The following is a 19492-nucleotide window of genomic DNA, read 5'->3' on the forward strand; positions in this document are numbered from 1 at the left end:
GTTGCCATTCCAAGGAGAGTAGTGGAAACGACAACAACAACAACAAAAGCCTTATGGAAGGGAGAGTCCTTGGTGCTGAGAGCTGAGGGTGGGCTAAGTCAGGCAGACTGGGGGAGGCTGACTCCAGCAGAAGCGATGGCTTTTACAGAGGGTGGCATGTGAAAGAACTGAATGAGGACCCAGCTAGTCATACAGAAAGAGGTTGAGTGATGTGGGAAGCGGACACCCAGCAGGCTGGTGCACATCCCCTGGTCCTCCGAAATGACCTTTCCTCTTTTCTCACCCAGACTTGGCTAATCTCTTCCATTCGCTTAGCTGATTTGTCCTCCCTCTCCGGACCACCCGTGTACATCCTTTCTTGGAAGGCTAACATTCTCCTTCCTGAGTTTTCTTAGATGGATATTTGAATACGTTCCCCACAAGAGGCTTGGCAGCTTCTGCCATCTCTTGTCATGTGTCTAGACTCAGTGATGCACTTTCAAGCCCTCTGGAGAATTGCAGTTCCTGTAGCTCGGTGTTCTTCTTAACCACTTTTCTCTGAAAAAAAAACAATGCATGACCACTTAGGAAGTACCACTTCTGAAAGTTCTAGAAATCTTTGTTAAATGCCAGGGAAAATCTGGATGCATTTATGGATGCATTTGATTTTTCCTTCATGGAAAGTATGTTTTCTTTTTCTCAATATTTCCATAAGTGAACCAATACCATGCGTCTTCTTTGTTTGTGTTTTCTTTCATTTGGCACATATGCAGACAGAACTTAACGAAGTACAAGGAATCATGGGTGGCTGATGGTAAAACTTGCAAAGATGTGAGTCTTGTACATGGGGCAGAATGTGCTAGGGTAGGATTCCTGTAGATCTAGCTGACAGAGAGGTTGTGACAAGATTAGAGGTTGAGGCCAGGTGCTATCCTTCACAACAATGACATGCAGTGGTGTAGAAAAATGGGCAGGGTACAGGAAAGCAAATGTGTTGACATGGAAGAGGGTGCTGAGAAAGAGAAGTGGATGGGAAGACCAGGTCAAACTCAGGCATTAGGAAAATTGACAGGGATCCCTTCAAACAAGCTGCCCCCCGGAATTGCATGCTCCCACAGAGCAGGACGTTTTGCTAGTCTGTAGAAGCATGTGTACTTCCTGGCTTTCCTGGTGGGAGTGAGCTTGTTGGCAACAGGATGCTTGACTCTGGAGTCTCAGCCCTCAGCATTGGAAAGGTCCGTAGTGGGCACCCAGGGAGCAACTGCTGGTCAACCTTTGTGGAATCACATTGGATAGCTCTACCTCATTATCATGGTGGCATTCATGGCTCCTGACCTCATGTTTCATCTTGAACATTTTCACCTATAGCAATGTGGACCACATGTTCAGGATGGATTAAGAAGAAAAACCAAAAACTATCATCAAATGCTATTACAAGATCTCTCAGTTCTATCTCAGGTCCATAGGTGGACATTGTTAGCTTTGCCGACCAGCCGAAAAAGAACATTCCAGCCGAGTATAAACAGACCTTTATTAAGCAAAGAGAAGTTCATTCCTGGGCCTTTCCCTGTGGAATGGAAGAATGAACCGAAGTGGAGAGGACCACAAATGGGAAAGACAAGCCGAGTAGTGGACACAAAGGTTTTAGACCCCTTCTGTCGTGGGTGCTGGTATTGGCTCTGCTTGGGCCCTGGTAGGGCAAGGAATGTTGGCCTTTGTCCACCATTGGCCAGATCTCTGGCTGAGGTCACTGTGGTGTCCGCCCACTTCCTGTAGCTGCACTAACCATCGGACACCCTCTTCTGGTGTTTCTTGCTCTTATTGAGAACACAGGCACATTTTTTTTTCAGCTTCTGTCTGGTTCAATTTTGAAATCTGTAAGAGAAAACCATCATAACCATCATGACTATCATGAATGATTACCAGGCTATGACGCTGAGCAAGGAAGCAGTGGGGTCCTCTTTGTGAGGAGAATAGGATGCTCGTAGTTGGTCTTGGGAGGAACAAGGGACAAAACGTGAAGTTACGGATGGGGACTGGTCCTCACAAGCCTCCCTGCCCATCACTGCCCATCTCTTTCTAGAAGAAAATGTCACAGATAAATACCTAGAAATCTTGCACTCAATGCTTGGCACAGACTGGGCACTCACTAAATCATGCTTCCTGCATCTTCTTTGTGCACTGCTTCCGGATTCAAGTCTGCGTTTCCACTTTTGAAGGTTAATGTCAGAAAGAAAGAGTGAGGGATCAGGAAAGGCTCTCCTCACCTGTGAACAAGTGAGACTCCCCGGAGCACCCACACTCAGGAAAGTACCCCCTCTCCTTGTTTTCAAGCCAGTAAGCTAGATTCTGTTCTTCTGTCTTGGTGACTTTTTGCGTTGTGAAAAGTTTTTCATGAACTAGCTACACTGCAGGTGGATGATTTTAAAGGTCCTTTTGGGAAATCAGCTTTCATTAACTGTCATTTATGTTTTCATTTATGGAACGGCCTGAATCTAGCAGCAGCTGCTTTTGTCTCTGTAGTTGGTAGGCTTTCAAGGATCTGACAGGGCCGGGGAAAGCATGCGTGCTAACAGACTCATCTGCTTGCTTCTTACACAGTTTTGAATGCTAGACATCACCATTATGAAATGCAAAGACATTGTTTTTGAATGCTCATTCATTGGTGCACACAGAGTGAGAAGCTGAAGTTTAGCTTTATTAAGTGCCATGTGCTCAGTTACCTGCTGCGTGGGATTATCTGTACTGTGGGGATAAACACTGTCCAAGCATTTCCTGGGCTGGCATCCTTGGGGCATCTCAGAGTTTCTGTCGACAGCAGTGCTGCCTCTAAAAGTTTCCTCACTAGGTGGTGGATTTCAATATGTCATTCCTGGAGAAAGGTAATGAGCCCATTAAAGAGTAGACATCCACTCCCTCTTCCAAATGGTTCGGCAAATACTGCTTTGTGGTCCTTGTCCCCTCTGCCTACAAACCAGCTTCAGATGTGCGTCCCTTTCTTGTCTCCATCCCTTTCACTTTGGGATGCTCTTTGTAACAGCCTACACGTTGGTTTTCCCCATAGCTAATGAAAGAATATACATTTCTTTGTGTTAGAGGCAAGTAGATGAAAGGAGAGACGGAGAGAAAGAGAGAGACAGAGAAAGATCACCCATCAATGACTGGGGTAAGAGCTGGCACCAGGAAGCTCAGTTCAGGTTTCCCGCACTGGTGGGAGGAAGCCGGCTACTTGAATCCTCTCCCGTCGTCTCCCAGATACTCATTAACAGAACACTGAAACAGAAAGATGGATCCAGGAGACAGAACATGGGTGTTGGTGTGGGGTCGCAGATGCCCTTCCCGGTGGTCAACTTCCACCTCTTCACCGCTGACTCTTATGTGGCTTTTCAATTCCCAGTTTAGGTTTATCTCCTTGGCATGCTTTCTGTGAGTTCCTTGTCTTTATCCCCGTATGCATCCCTTCCAAGTGTTTCTCTGCACCGAAGGAAGGATTCGCGGCTTGTGATACACGTCTCTTGCTAACTATGGGTATCCTGAGAGACAGCCCGTGCCTTTCGTCTCTACCCACGGCTTGGAACACTGTCCCCTAATGTGTGTCGACATTCAGTGTGCTGTGGGCTGATGGGAGATCTGCTAAGGCTCAGCCCTACGAAGAACACTACAGACAGGCAAGGATCTGAGCACAGGATTCCTGGGAGGGAGGCGTTTAGCCGGGCACACCCGTATATTTCAGCATATTTGCATCACTTTAGATTGTCAACGTCCATGGTCCTCAAAATATTAGTGCCTATAACTGTATCACATAGTACAATGTTAATAACAATTAAAACAAATAAATAAAACTTAAAAAAAGGTTAATGTTCCAACACACGCATGCAACTAACATCAGTTCCAAATATTATAAAACGGTTAAGTGTCACAATCAAGAGCATCTACATTCAAAATCATCTGGATCATAAAAAGCGAGCATAAAGTTGACAAAGTGGCCTTATTCGGCGTTCTTTAATGACTAATTGCTGCGTGAAATCTTAATGACTATCGCTTTCAACCCCCGTCAATCATACCCAAAGAAGAGGGGAGGGTGTGTAAGTGGGTGTAAATTCTAGTTGGGTCGCAAAAGAAGGGAGAACAGATCCTTAGTAGTTCAACGAAATCTACCAGCACAGAAAGCACTGACAAACCTCTCCATGGAGTTTTGTGGACTCAACCTTTATACAGGTTCTAAAGACTGAGTTCGGAAGCAGGTGCAAAGATCCTCTTGGTCTCATCGATATGTTATATCAAATGAAAACCAAAATGAAAGAAATCTCTATTTCAGAATTCAACACTTTTTTTGTTTGTTTGTTGTGCTTTATTGAAAGAAGACGTTCCATTTCATGAAGCACGCCACTGGAAAAATGGGTCAGACCAGAGCAACAAGGGAGCAGCTGGTCTACCTTCATCCCCAGTAAAGAGATCTTTTCTGTGCAAAGGCTGTTAAGGGTTACGGATGAGGCAGGTTTGGGGATATTTTGTAAAAATGGAAACAGAAGCACTGAAATAGAAGAAGGTCATCTTTCCTTGCTGATGGGCTTAGGATAGGGTGAGACAAAGTAAGCCAGAAGCTATCGCTGAATAAGCTGAAGAGCTTGGTACCTGCTTGTCACTTCCTCTAAGAGCTTCCAAGGCTGTTTTTCTTTGCATAAGAAATAACTGAGCCCTAGAAAAGCATCAGGATGGAGCGGCTCTGGGAATGCCTAGTGCCTGGCAGTTGCTGACGCATGAGACATTCACAAAGAGCTGGACGTATTTTCTTGAGGGTAACTGATTCTTTTCAGTGGCCATTTGGGGAGTGAATCAGTGGACGGACGATCTTCCTCTCTGTCTCTCCTCTCTGTATATCTGACTTTCCAAAAACAAACAAACAAATAAATAAAGCTTTTTAAAAACCTGACACATAGGGTACAAAAAAATGTCATCTATATGAGTGACGTTGACCTTAGGAGACTTAATTAAGGTTGAATGGCTTTGTCTATACTCTTTTTTTAAAAAAAGATTTATTTTATTTTTATTGGAAAGGCAGATATACAGAGAGAAGGAGAGACAGTGAGGAAGATATTCCATCCGATGATTCACTGCCCAGGTGAGCGCAACGTCGATGCTACGCCGATCTGAAGCCAGGAGCCTCTTCCGGGTCTCCCACACGGGTGCAGGGTCCCAAGGCTTTGGGCCATCCTTGACTGCTTTCCCGGGTCACAGGCAGGGAGCTGGAAGGGAAGCAGGGCCACTGGGCTTAGAACCGGCACCCATATGGGATCCTGGGGCATGCAAGGTGAGGACCTTAACCACTACGCCACCGCGCCGGGCCCTGTCTATACTCTTAAGGAATAGTGGGGTTATGCTTTGAGATCTTTACCTAGTGTGATAGTAAGCCTGTTGTTACTGCACGGTGAAATGAAAGTATGACATTGTAACCAGGAAGAAGGAGGAGGCATAGGAGAAAAGAAAAGGAAGGAAAGAAGGTGAAGAGTGAGAAGGGAGCTTGGGTAGAAGAGAGAGTAGAGTGAGAAATATCAATATGATCCTAAATTTGTTTTGCGAAATGCATGAAATGACTTCACGTCAGATAGATAAAATGAGTTACAGAAAAGAAAAAGAAAATGGTGTTAAAATTTGAGATTGCTAAATCCATACATCTGTGAATTTTAAAGGCGCTGTTGATACTTCCAAAGCAGCATGTTCAATCCAATTCATAAACATGAGATATTTTTCCAATTTTTATATTTGATATGACTATCTCAGTACGGTATTAAGCTGTGTAATTGAACGCTTGAGAACAAGCCTTGGACAGCCAAGCTCTGTACCTTAAGTTCTTTGTTTTAAATTGTTTTTTTTTTAATTCAAATATGTACTTATTTATCTGAAAAGCAGATAGATATAAAGAGACGTGAAGATACAGAGAGAAAGTTATCCTCCTGCTTATGGTTAATTCCTCAGATGGCCACATCAGCTGGGGCAGGAACACCTGAGGTCAGGAATCAGCAACTGTATCCGTGAATCTTACTTGGGTGACAGGTACCCAGCAAGTTGGAATGTCATCTGCTCCTTTCTCAGGCACACCAACAGAGAAACGGATCGGATACAGCACATCACGGGTTCAAACCGACCCTTTGGTGTGAGATGCCAGCATCATAGGCAGTGGCTTAGCCTACTGTGCCACAGCACCAACCCTCTTTCTGAATTCTAAGTGAAATGATTTCATGTTTTGATCTACAGGTAGTGTTCTTCAATGATTCGTATTTGTACAGTAGGTGCTGATTCAGGGATCCCAAATATGGATCCTCAACTTCAATTAGGTTTAGGAAAAAGTCAAATTGGATCAAAGAAGGTCTGAAATGGCTAATCTTGAAATATCTAACTAGGTGAGATAAATGGCTCATTTTTATAAAACTAATGTCAAATAGTAATGTGTACAGATTCTTTAAAAAAAAATACTCATTTCTTTCTACTGGAAAGTGAGATATACTAAGAGGAGAAGGGACAGAGAGGAAGATCTTCCATCTGCTGGTTCATACCCCAAATGGTTGCAGTGGCAGGAGCTGAACCGATCCGAAGCCAGGAGCCAAGAGCCTCTTCCAGGTCTCCCACACGGGTGCAGGGTCCCAAGGCTTTGGGCTGTCCTCCACTGCTTTCCCGGACCACAAGCATGGAGCTGGATGGGAAGTGGGGCCACTATGACATGAACCATTGCCCACATATGATGCCAGCACCTGAAGGGGGAGGATTAGTCCATTAAGCCATTAAGTCATTAGTCAATTAAACCATTACGCTAGGTCCAGATCCCAATATTCTAAAATGAACAACCAGTGGAAAGTGGTACCAATGAGTGAGGTGGAGATGAGGGGAAGGGTTGGTTGGGTCAGAGAGGATAAGAGACAGTGAAAGGATGGGGGAGAGATGCCTCAGTGCCTTGGCCTGCCTTTATCCTTGTGGCCACAAGCTGTGACACTGCCACTCAGTACTGATGCCTTCCCTGTACATCTCAGGGACGACACTTAGACCCCAGTGACACCAGAATAGGCATGAGTGGATTAGACACACAGTGCCCCCTCATACTGTCAGCTCCACTGCCATCTGACAGTGATGTCAGAAGTGAAGAGGGGAACATTGCTGAGGGAGATTACCACCAACCCCATGTGGTGATGGAGTTGCCTGTGGAGCAATTCTTTCCTATGGAAAGTCTTTCACACTTTGGTAAAAATTTGACCCACAGAAAAGTGCCCATTGTATGATCTAACACATACCCTCTTTTATTCTCTCTCTCTCTCTCTCTCTTACACACACACACACACACACACACACACACACACACACACTACATTTGTGGTTTGTTTTTTCTCTCGGGATTCTCAGATTCCCTTTTCAGTTCTGTTCCATTTTGTAAGAAATGCTGATTGAGACCCCGAAAATTGATCACCACCTATCTGGAGAGCACTTTCCAGTGAAAGGTGAGTGTCCCACTGGGCCGCTGAGGGTTCAAGTGAGTTGCTATGCCCTGACCACACTGCACACTAATCAGTAGCCTTGGTTTCCTTGGGTGAGGACAGCAGCTGGTTCTCCACATCTTCCTGGAGGGGCAGCTGGACAGAGTTACAGAAAGTGCTGGGAAATGAAGAGGGAGTGAAGATAACCTCACCTCTACCTTCGTCAACTTGGAACATCATGGTTGCAAAAGAGGCTTTGTGTTGTGTCGTTTTCAACAGTGACCTTTTGCTTTGTGAGCATGTGAACACACACACACACACACACACACACACACACACACACACCCTCGCTTTCATTTTGTAGCAGTATTAAAATTTCCTGTTGGGGCCCTGATGAAATTGCAGAATTTATGTTAAACATGTGATGGACATGGGCCCAGTGCGATGGTGCAGTGGGTAAGGTCCTCGCCTTGAACGCCCAGGATCCCATATGGGTGCCGGTTCAAATCCCGGCCGCTCCACTTCCCATGCAGCACCCTGCCTATGGCCCGGGAAAGCAGTCGAGGACGGCCCAAAGCTTGGGACCCTGTACCCATGTGGGAGACCCGGAAGAGGTCGTGGCTTTGGATTGGCTCAGCTCCAGCCGTTGTGGCCGCCTAGGGAGTGAATCATCAGATGGAAGCTCTTCCTCTCTGTCTCTCCTCTATGTATATCCGCCTTTCCAATAAAAATAAAATAAATCTTTTTTTTAAAATGTGATGGAGCAAAGGACAAAAAAAGTGAGTCCTGGGCACAAAGTAACAATTAACTAAAAGACAATTTGATTACACCTTTATATTTTATGGGAACTATGTTTAATACTAGTTTTTACCATTTTTCTTTCAAGGAAGCTTGCAGGTTCGCTATCAGTTGAGCAAGGAAGACACCCACGTATTCACCATTGACGTAGAGAATTTTGCTAACAGGAGGATGCATCACTTGAAGATAAACCGAGAGGGGAGAGAGCTTACCATGCAGGTACCTCACTTCCCTTTGTCTCACTCAGCCGACGGGCCTGGCCTCATCAGTCAAGGTGTTCTGAGCTTCTACCCAAACCCAAAGCAATATGCAGGCATTACACACACAGCCATCAACCACACACGGCCCAACCTTGGGAGAACTAGAGTACTGGTTACCACGTTATATTCCCTCCTCCTTCCAGTACCCATAGAACCTTCCACTTTACTAGAAATGCAGATTCTTGGGCCACGCATCAGATATACTTAGCCAGGAAGGGAGGGAGAGGAGCAAACAAGAGGTACTTTCACTATCTGGTTGCGTGAGTAACACTCAGGCCAGATCACTGTGACAGATACACACAGGTTCAGTGGAAGTCCCAGCAGAATTTTGCAATGGCCATAGGGAAGGGTGAGCTGGTGACACAGAGCAGTGAAGGGGACCAGGGTATCCTCTGGTCTTTGATCCTTAGGTCCTAAAGTTGGGACTCCACTGGATTTGAAAGCGCACCTGTAGTGCCATGCATTCTGTGAAGTCCTGGTGATCTCTGTTATAAAGGACAGACGACAGACAGCCACGGGTCTCAAGGGAGATGAGCGAGACACCAGATCCCGAGCCGTCACCCCATGTTGGTTCTCCTGCCCTCCGTCCTCTCCTCTTAACCATGACAGCACCGTCTTCATTCTCAGGGGTTGACTCTGCTTTCAGAGGGGCATACATGCTCGTCTCTCAGCAGCCCTTCACCCACCCTCCTGCGTTGCCGTCCTGCCACGCCCTCTCCATTCTCTTGAAGGACACGCAGAGACCATGGTTCCAGCTGAGGCTTAGTCTTCTGTCTCTGGGTTAGATGTCCTCCACATCAACAATGCAACTCTCCCTTGCTACCATGTTTCTGTGCTTCAAAAACATAAAAGGTGTCATTATTACATGCACAAAAACGTAAGTGGAAGGCCTTTGGCACAGTGATGAAGTTCAGTCACCTGCCCCAGACCAACTCTTCCTTCCACCTCTCACACAGGTGAGAGCTCCCATAAACAGGTGCTTGCCAACCCCATGTGATACCTAGGCTCAGTTCCTGACTCCTGACATGGACCTGTCCCAGTCCTAGCTGTGTGGCCATTTGGGAAGTGAGTCGTTGGAGGAGGGATCCCTTTCCAATGAACCTTTACCCTGTGCTCCCTTTAAAGAAAAGTATAAATGAATCAATATTAAAGACAGAAGTGGCAAGCAAAAATCTCACAGGAGGGCAAGCAATCCTACCTAGACTAATTTGCTATTTCATCTTCTCTCATATTATAATCCCCAAATCCTTGTGAATGATAGGATTATACAAAAATACTTAGTCTCCAAAGTTCATTTTTTTCTTTTTTAACCACACAGATTAAGTTTCTTTTATTTTTTTCACCCTCTGAGCCACAGTGGAATAATACTTCTCCAAGCATCCAGGGCTGCCTCTTGCAAACTGCAATATTCCTATCACCACCACATTGTCCCTGTATTTCTTTTTGGTCACGGGCGGGGGCGGGGGGCTCTCTACCTTAAGCCTTGGTTTAGTTCTCATTTGCTTGCAGGATGCCACTGTCACCTGCTGTTCCTCCTGCTTGTGTACGCTGCTCGTTCCTCTCTACTGAGGGTCCTCCTCTTATCTCTGAGCTCTACCCACTGGGGAGCCAACCGATTCCTCAGCTTTCTCTCTGTACTCACTCCTCGACACATCTCATTCAACATCACATTTGCAAATGCCTGCACACGTTTACATGCATTATATACATTGTCTGTCATCTATCTATCTGTCTATCAAATCCTTTCGCAGAATTGCCAATCTCCATATCTAGTGGCCTACTGGCTATTTCATTTGGAAGTCTGTTGGGTGCCTTGAATGCAACACATTTAAAATGAAATTCTGATAATTCTCTTTAAACATCTCCTCAGTTCTCCCATAACGTTCCATGTCTCTGTTACTAGCAGTTCCATTCTCCTAGTATCTCACGCTCTCTCTCTGTATAACACACAATATGTCATTGATCAAAAGCTTCTGCTTTGTCCCAGGTCACTCCCATCGCTCTCTTGTGAAGCTTGTGGCTACAGTTGGCTCTGAGTTAACAAATCCTTTCCCTTTCTCTTTCCTTGCAGCCTATTCTTGACACAGTGGAGAGTGGGAATACTACTAAAAGTAGAATAATATCAAAATGCTTTAATATAAAAATCTCATAAATGGTTTTCCTTCTCCAAGCAAAATCATAGGACATGGTACTATCTTATGAGGATCTTGAAAAGCTCATTCCTACCTGTAGCACAATGACTCGATAGCTAAATTTTCACCTTGTAAATTCTAGGATCCCATATGGGTGCTGGTTTGCATCCTTCTGCTCCACTTCCTATCCAGCTCCCTGTTTGTGTTCTGGGAGGGCAGTAGAGAATGGCCTAAAGCCTTGGGACCCAGCACCCAACTGGGGAACCAGGAAGAAGTTCCTGACTCCTGGCTCCTGACTTTGAATCAGTTCAGTTCTGGCCCCATGGAGAATGAACCAGTGGATGGATAATCTTTCTGTCTCTTCTCTCTGTAAATCTGATCTGCCTTTCCAATAAAAATAAATAAATCTTTAAAAAAAATCCCATTTGTGCTCCCTTCTCGTGGTTACCTCCCTAATTCATCTAATAACTTCCCCTTTATGAGTTCAGACACCTTGTAAGGTACAGAGTTCCTGTTCTGAATATGATCTTAGCCTAAAAGTCTGTTCATTGTATGTCTGCAGGCTTGGTTCCTTTAGAACTTAACCAGCTTTGAAAGTCACGGAACATCTCTGATGCCCTCCCTTGACACAGCAGCCTGTTCCCTTGACTTCAACTCCACGTCCAGTTGCCCCCATCAGGTTTATTTTATTCTGTTAGCATTTAGCCCTCACAGACAACATTTTCATTAAATTTTCCATCACACTTCCCTCTTATAGAGTGTAAATTTTATACAATGATTCTAATTTTTATCGCTCAAAAATTTTTAAATTTTTTAAATTAAAAAAAAAATTCAAGTGCCATCTGTTATACAACAGATTCAATAACTATTTGAGAATGCAATTGTTGATGCTTTTGGTCAAGGCTTGCGATGTTGCCACGGAGCACACTGGCTTTCAGTCAGGAGAGGAACATGGCTAGATTTTCACTGTCATAGAATGATGCGTTTGGGAGAGGCAAGACACGAAGTAGAGATTCGGATGCTCCCAGGGATAGCAGAGAGACAGCCATGGAGAAGAGATAGGGGAAGGTGTGGCAGGAGCAGAACCCAAGTGTTGGCTAAACTTTGGTATCCAAGATGCCGAAGAACTCAGGACTGGATCTCCTTTATCTCATTTGGATTCAAGTTAAGGACTGACTGTCAAGTTTCAACTGCAAGCAGCAAATCACAACTGAGCAGAATTTGTCTCCAGTGTTTACTCCTGAAATACGTGGAGGAGAAGTCTTCTGTGCAAGTAGAGTTTAATATCTGAGTGGAGGGGAGGAAGAAATGACAATCCTGGCGTGCTATTGAGCTGTCTTTGCTGAGGAGTTGACGGCACGAGGATGAGTGTCCCAGGGGACATTTGTATCTGTAACTCGTTTTCCTTCATTCTTGATATTCTCTGCTTTGTCTACTATGAATTGAAGATACAAATGGGAACATTAGGGCGCGGCGCAGAGGCTAGCGGCAAATGTCCTCGCCAGAAATGCACCAGGATCTCATATGGGTGCTAGTTCTTATCCTGGTGGCCCTGCTTCTCATCCAACTTCTTGCCTGTGACCTAGGAAAGCAGTCATTGATGGCCCAAAGCCTTGCGACCCTGCACCTGCACAGAACACCCAGAGGAAGCTCCTGGCTCCTGGCTTCAGATCAGCTCAGCTCCGGCCATTGTGGTCACTTGGGGAGTGAATCAGCAGATGCAGGATCTTCCTTTCTGTCTCTCCTCTTCTCTCTATATCTGACTTTGCAATAAAAATAAATAAATCTCTAAATGAAAACAAAAGGAAACATTAAGGGCAGTAATAGGTGTTGCTTTCCACTTCCGTTTAAATAATTTACATATCATTTACCATCAACAATGAAAACCCATTTATTAACAACAGACTATCTGCAAAATGCTGAAGAGAGCAGGACAAAACCACAGTAGCGGAAGAATCTGTCTGCCTTCTCGCTTAAGATCAGTTCAATGGCAAGGTGGCAATATAGAATTATTTTTCTTACACGCCCAACTCCTCAGACAGTCTGCGTCTCTTCCTCTCCTTCCTGGAATGAGATGAGGAAGAGTGGTCTGCTCTGCACCAATCCCTAACCGAGGCCCTGCTGGGAACCATTAGAGAGGATGGACCAGTGTCCCTGAATTCACCAGCAGAGCACAGCTGCTAGAAATCCATCTTCTCGCAGACCCCAACTGCAGCTCCCGTGCCTCCTCCCCTGGACTCAGGAAGGGCCACTTGGAGCCTGGACCTTCCTTCAGAAACAAGAACTCTGGGATATTGGCAGTTATTTGAAGGCTCGGATGCCCGCCCCCCTCCCAATTGAATAGTGGTGAAGGTGAACTTCAGAGCCCTTCTATAAAGAGAATCAATCAATTAAACCAATTAAACCAGGCTAACCAAATGTTAGTACAACACAAAGATGCAAAGTAGGAAGAATCAGCCTTTAAAAAACAACAACAACAACAACTAGATAACTGTATTTTTGGAGGGGGAGGGTGATGAATATCCCAAGACTAAGAGGGGGCATCCTTAAAAGGAGACACATTACTGTGAATTCATGCTCCATCACTTTTGCTGTGTGATCCCAGACAAGCTTCCATTCTGAGCTGCTTCGATGTCTTTGTCTACAATTCTGTCTACCTGACTGCCTGTCAATGATCCGCCTATCTAACAGGTAGAAGTATGAAGCAAACCCTCGAAAGCTAGTGATTAAGACGCCGGTGTCTCACATTTGAGTGCCGGCTTTCATTGCCCTGCTCTAGATCCTGGTCCTAGCTTCCTTGTTATTTCGACTCTGGGCGGTAGCAATGCCAGCTGAAGTGACTGAGCTCTTGCACACACGTAGGAGACCCGAACAGTGTTCTTGCCTCAGAGCTTTTGCTCTACCTTGACCCTGGCCATTTCAAAACAAACAAAGAAACAAACAAAAGGACAGATAAAACTAAGATCATTCATTTTCTATAAACTTTACGGAAAGGAACATAGCTCAGGAGTGAAGCATGAAGCCCAGCATCTAGGGCATCACCTCAAACACTCTATCTCATTTTCCTCCCTTTCCTCATCCCATTTAAGGCTGGACAGAGTCATTGGGCATCCTAGGTTCTGAGCTGAGCTAAGATTCCCTAGTTCAGATTGCAAACTTCAGATATTCCAAACGTTTGAAGAGTCATGGCGCTTTATCCTTAGACAAGCCGCCAATTATAAGTAGAAATAAAACAAATACTGGGCACAAACCAGTCTAACCAAATAATGGCCCTCACACTAACTGCTTTGATTATTGTGTGCCCCAAACCATAGATCGACATCCGAAGGAATACTTGTAGTATCTCATCTCCCCCGTGTTTGGTTGCTTTACACAACACATTACTTCGTTTTTCAACTTGGTAACCCTGCCATTGAGCAATAATCTATGTGCCACTGCTTTCCCTCTTCTCCGACTTCCTTCTTTCCTTTGTTAAAGAGACAAGGAGCAGGCAAGTGCCCCCAAAATATTACAGCAGGGCAGGAATGCAAGCACTCGGGATGTGGGCACTCAGCCATTTTGTGTGTGATCTTTTTGGGTTCAGATCTCTGATGTTCAACGAAGCAGTTGCAGATGGAATTTGGCCTTCTGGGTAAGATGAGAATGGATGAAGCCAAGAGAATCTATCTCAACCCTCAAGCCTAGTGGTCCCATCATTCATAGTGTTCCCCCTCGGGTGGATAATGCATCCTTCCAGAGCAACAGAACTGCAGAGGGGAGCTCTGTTGCCTATATGGGAGGGACAGTTGCAAAGAGAGCTCATCTGTGGTTCAAGAAGAAAACTCATGTCAAGGAATGAACCTGCAGCCATGATCATCAAGCAGCTGGTGGGACTGCGATCAAGAGTAGCATTTCATCATACGCCCATTTCATCATATTCTAAGGAGGAATAGGTTTGAGTGACATATTAGAATTTTGTCTTATGCACACCAGTTGTTCAATGTATAGTAGCCATTATAAATAGCAAGCATGTCATCACATACCACAGGTCATAACCAAAGGTTCTTCCCTAGAACAATTCTACATAGTTCCAGAAGGTTCTCTGAGGGACACTTACCCAGGGCACAAGAGTGCAGAGGGAACAGCCTTGCTCCAGAGAACATAACAAAGCAGGAAATGAGTGCTTGCTTCCCATGGAACTATGCTGGTCCCCGAGCAGATTTCATTTGTTTGCTTGTTTTCATCCAAGAACTTGGCTAGGAAATCTCAGCAGGGATATAAACACCTTCCAAAAGCCGCATAGATTTTTCCCCAGGCAAAGACTTGTGTGAAAGCACATATTTCACTAAGAAGAATTAAATGGGTATTTTGTGTGTATTATGGGAGAATTAGTGAGACATTTCTTTTTTTAAAAAATTAGTTCTATTTTGAATGGTTTTTACATAGTTGATTAAGGTGATCAGGGTCAAGGGCTACAGGAAGGTGGGTGAGATCACCATTTCCACATTCTCTTTTTTTTTTTTTCACCTTCTTGTATCTGGGGGAAGGCAGGAGATAAGGGGGGAGGCCACACCCCCAGCCTCCCTGCCATCCCAGGGTCCCCAAAGTGGGGCATGCTCCGAGGGTCCTGCTTAAGAGGTTTCGATAGTTCAAGAGTTCTGAATTGCTGCCTGTCCTCGCCCCTCCAAGCACAATGAAATCTCTCCAGAATCCACTGGTTCACATAGTCCACCTTAGACTCAGTGAGACATTTCCAATCTCTCCAGAGACAAAATCCTGCTCTGCGTGTTTTCTTCCAGCTATTTCTGTATGAGAGTGTTTTAAGTGCCCTCCATCTGTAAGCTTCATCTCAACAGCTCTCTCTTCTGTTTTGTGGCAGGTGGACCAACAACTCCGGCTCAGCTATAACTTCTCGCCAGAAGCTGAACTCAGGCCTGCAAGGTCCTTGACCCTGGGCAAAGTCACAGGTCTGTTCTTTCTCATCACACCTTTTCAATGGGCTTAGTTAACAGAAACAAACCAATGGAATAATTGTCAAGGGGGCGATTCCAATCCGGAGCTTTAAGCTCCATCCGAGATCTGTCATGAAGACTGTTGTAGGAAATGCTGAGCTGTGTCCGTGGTAAGAATGGGACTGGTTTTTATGTTATTTTATACTAGTCGAAAGAGGTACATTCATAAGGGAATTAAGTAAAATTATTCAGGTTTGCTTAATTGTAACTTTGATTTATTGTTTAACATGTTGCTTATTTTACTTATATATATATTTACATATATTTATAGCATATATTTACATATTTCACATACATTTAATATAAGTCAAGTTGTCCAAAGATTTGCACAGCTATCAACTGGTTAAAACCCATAGTAGTTATAGAAGGATTGAAATTTCCCGTTGCCATAATGGACTTTTTTTGACTGAAAGTGCTGTGGTGTTTACCTTTCTACAGTTTGACATCATTTTAGATGAGTTCAAGAGTTAAGCTTTTATATATCCTGACAAATTAAGTGATCTTTTTTCTGCTTTACTAATATACATATGTATATATTTAGATCTTTTTAAAAATAATGTAGCATTGATGTTTTGCTTTGCCTGGCACTTGCCTACTTTTTCCTAATAGTTTTGCTTTGAAACTTTTTTTTTCCCTGAATCCTTATACAAAGCACTGTAAAGAATATACAACTTTTTTTTTTAAGATTTATTTTATTTTTGTTGGAAAGTCAGATATACAGAGAGGAGAGACAGAGAGGAAGATCTTCCGTCCGATGATTCACTGCCCAGGTGAGTGCAACGGCCAATGCTATGCCGATCTGAAGCCAGGAGCCTCTTCCGGGTCTCCCACGCGGGTGCAGGGACCCAAAGCTTTGGGCTGTCCTTAAATGCTTTCCCAGGCCACAGGCAGGGAGCTGGATGGGAAGCGGGGCTGCCGGGATTAGAACCGGCGCCCATATGGGATCCCGGGCGTGCAAGGCGAGGACCTTAACCACTGCACCATTGCGCCAGGCCCAAAGAATTTGCAACTTTAAAAAAATTATTTTGATACTCAATCTGGCAATCTCTGCTTTAGAATTGTCTTCTTTTCTATGTTACTTTTTTCATTTTAATTTTTTTATGATACAGTTCCATAGGCTCAGGAATTTCCCCTTCCTCCTTCCCCATTATTACAAAGCATACTCCTTCAACAAGGCACAAGTCCATCATTCTGTTACTGAAGCGTATCCTGACATGGTAGGTGTAGACAATGGCAGAACATCCAGCATCCTATTATCGAGATACACTGAACACTTTCTTTGGGAATTTCGAAGATGCATGTCCTCTTCCTTTGGGGGATTATATGTGGGGTTTGTTTTGTCTTTGTGTTTTCATTGCTCCGAGATTTCTTGAGATTTGTGTTAAGTTCTATCTTACGGGTCTCCAGGCAAAGTGGAAAAAATTCTGTCCGTATTTTAACCCATGATTTGGGTCATTGTGAGAGCTCTTTGAGACGACCTGTGGGGCGCTCTGGTATACCACTACTCTCAAAGCATCACAACCAGTTCTCCCAGGAGGTTGGAGAAGATCACTGCGGGTGACAGAGTCTTTTGTGTACCATGGCGTAGCTTCGTGGAGAAGTTGGACAGGCAGGACCCTGATGCTTCCCTCACCGATCCTCAGGATTCGTGCAGGGGTGTAACTCCCAAGCCAGAACAAGAATCCGGAAACCTGACTGCATAGGATTCTGAAAAGTCTTGCCCTGCTGTTTCTCAAGTGGTATTTGAGTGAGCCAATCCATGTGCAAGGATGTCTGGATTGAATTGTGTTTATTGCCTATTCCATCTCCTCTCTGGTTAATAATAAGACTTTCTGGGAACACTGCTCGCTTTGACTACTGTACACAGAAGTTTGTTTATCCCTTTCTTCTGTCTTGGATGTTTCATCTTTCCACCAGATTCCGGCAGCTTTCGTAAACCCTTGATATGAAAAGAAAATGTTTTTCTTCTTTCATTTTGATTCCTGGAGGGTAATTTTTGTAGACACGTGGTTTGGTATGGAAGGAGAGCTGGTCTCAGATGTTGAGATGCTGTGCTGTGACAGGGCAGGTGGGCACTAACTCGGCTGAAGCGGTTGCCTACCGCCACGTGTCCCCCGGCTCTGCATTCAGAGATGCAATGACAGCAGCCTGCAGTTTGTCCAGGTCGGGAGCTGACACATGCAGATGGCGAGCGCTACTGCCCGGCACTGCTCACCCCTGCCTCTGAGGGTGCTGCTCTAAAACTTTCTCAGGGCATCACGGACTTTAGGCTTCAGTGGTTCAAAAATATTCTGCTGTTGATCTGTCCTAATTTTGTTTTAATTAAAAATTTTAAATTGACAAACTCACAATTATATCATGCATCTTCTCAGACCATCATGGAGTGAAACCAGAGACCAATAAGTCAAAATAACTCAGATGACAGGCAAAGGCCTGGAGAGTAAATAATGTGCTACTAAATGAACAGTGAGTTATAGAAGAATTTTTTAAAAATTGCTTGAAGCAAATGAAGGCACCAATACAACATATCAAAACTTATAGGACATAATCAAGACAGTGCTAAGAAGAAAGCCCATCTCAATTAACGCTTCTGCCAAGAAATTAGAAAAGCACCAAGTAAATGAGCTAATCACACATTTGAAAGCGCTAGGAAAACAACAGCAAAGCCATCCCAAACTTAGCAGGAAATAGAAATAACAAAAAAGGGTGGAAATAAACTAAAGAGACCAAAAGAACAGCGCATAAGATCAATGAACCAAAGAGCTGGTTCTTTGAGAAAATCAACAAAATAGACACTCCACTAGCCTGTCTAATCAAAAAAAAAAAAAAGTAAGGAGGGAGAAGATACAAATCAATAGGATCAGAAATGAGAAAGGAAATATAGCAGCAGATACCTCAGACATACACAGAATTATTAAGAACTATTACAAGCAATTATATGCCAATGAATTTGAAAAAAATTACAGTACCAAGGATTTATGTATTTATTTATTTTTTAAAGCACTTTAATATTTTTTTAAGATTTATTTTTGTTGGAAAGGCGGATATACAGAGAGGAGAGACAGAGGAAGATCTTCCATCCGATGGTTCACTCCCTAAGTGACTGCAAGAAACAGTGTTGAGCCAATCCGAAGCCAGGAGCCAGGAGCTCTTCCGGGTCTCCCACTCGGGTGCAGGGTCCCAAGGCTTTGGGGCTGTCCTTTACTGCTTTCCCAGGCCATAAGCAGGGAGCTGGATGGGAAGCGGGGTCACTGGGATTAGAATCATATCAGAACCATATGGGATCCCAGCTATTGCAAGGTGAGGACTTTAACCACTACACTATTGCACCGGTCCCAGTACCAAGGATTTAGATAACATGAATAATGTGTCGATGGAGAGATGAAAAAGACAAAGAACAAACACAAAAGCTTCTTGGAGAAAACCAATATTTAGGATTGATATATTTCAATCAATAATGATCTCTAGTTGGGTCAATTTGGTTGCAAATGGTAGAATTTCTTTTTTGTTGTTTGTTTTGTTTCATGGCTGAGTAGTGTTCCACGGAGCAGATGTACCACAGTTTCTTTGACCACTCCTCTTTGGATGGGCACCTGGGTTGTTTCCATGTCTTTGTTATTGTAATTATGCTGCTAGAAATATAGGATTTCAGATCCCTTTCTCACGTGCAGTTTTCATTTCCTGTGGATACATTTCTAGGAGTGGGATAGTTGGGTCATATGGCCGGTTTATTTGGAGGTCTCTAAACAGGGAAACAGAATCATCTACGCTAAGTTCGCATTTTTGATTCTCCAGGAATATTGCTGGTCATTGATAATTCATTGGATCTTTTTGCTAATTTTACTCTTTTGTTTACTGACACGTCCTGA

At 44.2% G+C, this 19492-nt stretch overlaps 1 protein-coding gene across 1 annotated transcript in view; it reads left to right on the forward strand.

Moving 5' to 3' along the window:
• LOC121171848 (contactin-associated protein-like 5) overlaps positions 1-19492 on the forward strand; it is a 462350-nt gene that overhangs the window by 428260 nt on the left and 14598 nt on the right. The window contains exons 20-21 of the mRNA XM_041003565.1: positions 8329-8459; positions 15491-15578. Coding sequence (XP_040859499.1) covers positions 8329-8459; positions 15491-15578 — 219 coding nt within the window. The remainder of the gene's footprint in view (positions 1-8328; positions 8460-15490; positions 15579-19492) is intronic.

This window comes from Ochotona curzoniae, unplaced genomic scaffold (assembly GCF_017591425.1).
Source record: "Ochotona curzoniae isolate NIBS_2020 unplaced genomic scaffold, NIBS_Ocur_1.0 scaffold_274, whole genome shotgun sequence".
Lineage (NCBI taxonomy): Eukaryota > Metazoa > Chordata > Mammalia > Lagomorpha > Ochotonidae > Ochotona > Ochotona curzoniae.